We start from the raw sequence: 2,962 nt of genomic DNA, 5'->3' as shown, positions 1-2,962 counted from the left end.
AAGAAATTAAGACAATACCCATGAAGTCGATCTGGAAATCCTCGAGCACAGCACGCTTCTTGGAGCTTCCCTAGTTGCACGAGCTTAGCTCCGTTCATGTTCAGCAGCACCGCAGTATGAAGATAGATGGGAATTAGGGTTGTGCCTTGGTGCTGGTTGTATAGGCCATATAAAGGCCTTTCTGGGCGCCTAGATCCCTTTTCGGGCACCTCAAACCAATCCGATCTGATCTGATTTCATTGGTCTTTATCGGGGCAATTCCACTTAATTCGGATGCCTGAACCATATAAAGACACCTAACCGTCCGAGTGCCTAGATCAAATCCATATGCCTGGATCTGCCCTAGTCCAGATGCCTAGACCTCACTAGGTCACCTAGACTGTTCCAAGCTCTTGGATCCAATAGAGGTGCCTGGAACAGTCAACTAGATTTGACCTAAGTTAACTTATAAGCTTGGTTTGACTACTTCTGTTTGCTCCTTTTATGCTCCTCAATCTTGCTTCCAGCTGTTAGGATCTGTTCAGTGCGTTGCGCGTGTTTACATGTTTCACAATTGTGCGTAGAGGAGAAAAGATAATAATTAAATTTAATTATTACAACACTCATAACACATGCATGCAGGATACAACAGATATATGACATAAAATTTTACAGAATAATAATTATTCTAGGCATACCTGATGAATGACGTGAAATGATGTTGGCATCAATCGAGCGGATCTACCAAAGTTCTACCTCTACTGGTGATCTAAGCTAAGTTCTCATCTGGATGACTTCCTAAGTCACAAGTTGCATCACCATTTTTAGTACTAGTCGATGATCAGTAATAGTCGATACGAGAGAAAAATCCTAATAACTAAAACACGCAATAACATTTATCGCGATAGATTTTGAGATTTTTTAACTATCATCGATAATTGTACTCCTGGTGTGGTTTTCGGTGGTCAACCTTTGACTACTATTTTGAGGCAAATGGCCAAAACTTTTCTAACGAAGATGGAACTATCTCCAAAAGTTTCATAAGTTTTCGAAGAGATGGTTGATGGTCGTTAGACGACTAGGGCTGATCGACAATAGTTATCGACATTTCCTTCACCAATGGCTACTGTCCACGAGGAAGGACAAGCTTCCATCTACAAGAAGCACAAACTTTTATCCACGAGAAACACAGTTGCTAGCGTCCAACGTTGGTTGGTGTTTCACTTTCTCCTCCGGTGGTCAGCTGTCCATGGGAGAACCTAGCTGTCGGCGTCCAACATCGACCGGAGCTTAGGTTTTCCTTCTTCCTTTCCGTTAGTCGGCCACCATCAGGAGAAGCCGGACTGTAGACATCCAATGTTGGGCTATGTGACGATTAGGGATTCGACATAAGGGCTCCGATTGCCCGAAGATGAGGGAAGCGGCTGCCTCAAGTTGTGATTTTAGGGAGGAAGTAGGATAGTGCCGGTTTGGATTTTTCGTGTTGGTGCAAGGTGCACTAAGATCTTGCCTAGAGTTTCGATGTTTGACAATACACCTACGTCTGGTCAGTTTGACCAAGGGGTGATCCAAACAGGACTTGATGTTTGGATATGTGGAAGTGAGCGAGAAGACCTAGTCGGTTAGACTAGGCAGTGGAAGTCCTGATCTGGACGATCGGACAAGGGAAGTCCTGGTGAGTGAAGTTGGGCAAGGGAAAGTCCTAGTTGTAGGCTAGGCAAAGGGAAGTCCTGATTTGGAGGATCAGGCGAAAATCTTGGCAGAGTCAAGTGCACCAGGTGATATCTGGGCTGGTCTAGGTGACTGAGTCACAACAGAAGTCTGGCTTGGTCTAGGTGACCGAGTCGTAGCAGAAGTCTGGGCAAGTCTGGGTGACCGAGTCACAGCAGAAGTCTGGGTTGGTTAGAGAGAACCGAACTGCAGCAAAAATCCTGGGGGGCTAGGACAGAGTCGTGCACAAGTCCAACAAGTCTGGAGGACTTGGTTGGCATAAATTCTCCTAAGTGGAGTGGGTAGGGGCGCGTTCCTGGAGTGAAACAGGAGGAGTCAGACTAACCCAAGATTTTGATAGAAATCTGAAGTTAGACCTGTTGGGATGTATACCAGAATCCTAGCTGTGTAAATAAACATTTTGAAATAAGAATCACAAGTGTCCATTTAATCTATATTGTAGATAAACATGGTGTGCAGAGTCACACACAGAAAACCATGTTATCAGTTCCTTATAGGTTATAAACAGTGTTCACAACCAAGATGGATTGGATAAACCATTGGAGTGGTTGTAGTGTAATTCGATCTTAGTCTGTCTTGACTATAGAATTACACTAGTACATTAAGTGTGTATTGAACAGGACCATCTGAGGATTGTTCGATTTATACTGACTATATAATTGAACTAAACCTCTGTTACTATAGATGTACATGCTCTTAATCCCGATATAATAACAAACACATGTGCTTATTATGCACTTCTTTAATTCATCAAAGGGTGAGATTTAGATCGATAAATCAATAGGCCCGATGAGTTGGGAAGTAGTATTATATACATGGTGTGTTGCCTACAGACATGATGCTCAATCTCAAGGAACTCTTCAGGCATCAGAATCGAGCTGCTAGGCAAGAGGCAATGAGAAACTTAATGACGACCACCATGAAGGAGGGGACACCCGTGAGGGAACACATCCTTAAGAGTATGGCTCATTTAAATGAGATAGAAGTCCTTGGAGGTGAAATCGATGGGGAAACCCAGGTCGATATTATTCTTCAAACACTGCCCAAGAGTTTTGAGCAGTTTCGCCTGAACTATAACATGAATAAAAGGCTTTATTCATTGGCGAAACTACTGACAGAACTCCAGGCGGCAGAAGAACTATTTCGTCAAAGTTTTCAAGTTCACATTGCTGAAAAGGTATCTACTTCTAAGTCGAAAGGAAAGAAAAAGAAGAAACCAGCTGGTTTGGCAAAGACGGTGAATGAACCTTGA

At 43.3% G+C, this 2,962-nt stretch overlaps 1 protein-coding gene across 1 annotated transcript; it reads left to right on the top strand.

Moving 5' to 3' along the window:
• Positions 1-2,545: 2,545 nt before the first annotated feature.
• On the top strand, positions 2,546-2,962 carry LOC141846487 (uncharacterized). Its single transcript, XM_074734527.1, has one exon. The coding sequence runs from the start codon at positions 2,546-2,548 to the stop codon at positions 2,960-2,962; it is 417 nt and encodes a 138-aa protein (XP_074590628.1).

The sequence above is a fragment of the Curcuma longa genome, chromosome 15 (genome assembly GCF_044706935.1).
Source record: "Curcuma longa cultivar G26 ecotype Majalengka, Jawa Barat chromosome 15, ITB_CL_G26_1.1, whole genome shotgun sequence".
Classification (NCBI taxonomy): domain Eukaryota; kingdom Viridiplantae; phylum Streptophyta; class Magnoliopsida; order Zingiberales; family Zingiberaceae; genus Curcuma; species Curcuma longa.
Note: the sequence above shows the minus strand (reverse complement) of the source record. Positions and strands in the feature narration are given on the sequence as shown.

Excerpts from the sequence above, each read along its gene's own strand:
- LOC141846487 (XM_074734527.1), top strand. The coding sequence starts at position 2,546 with ATGATGCTCAATCTCAAGGAACTCTTCAGGCATCAGAATCGAGCTGCT.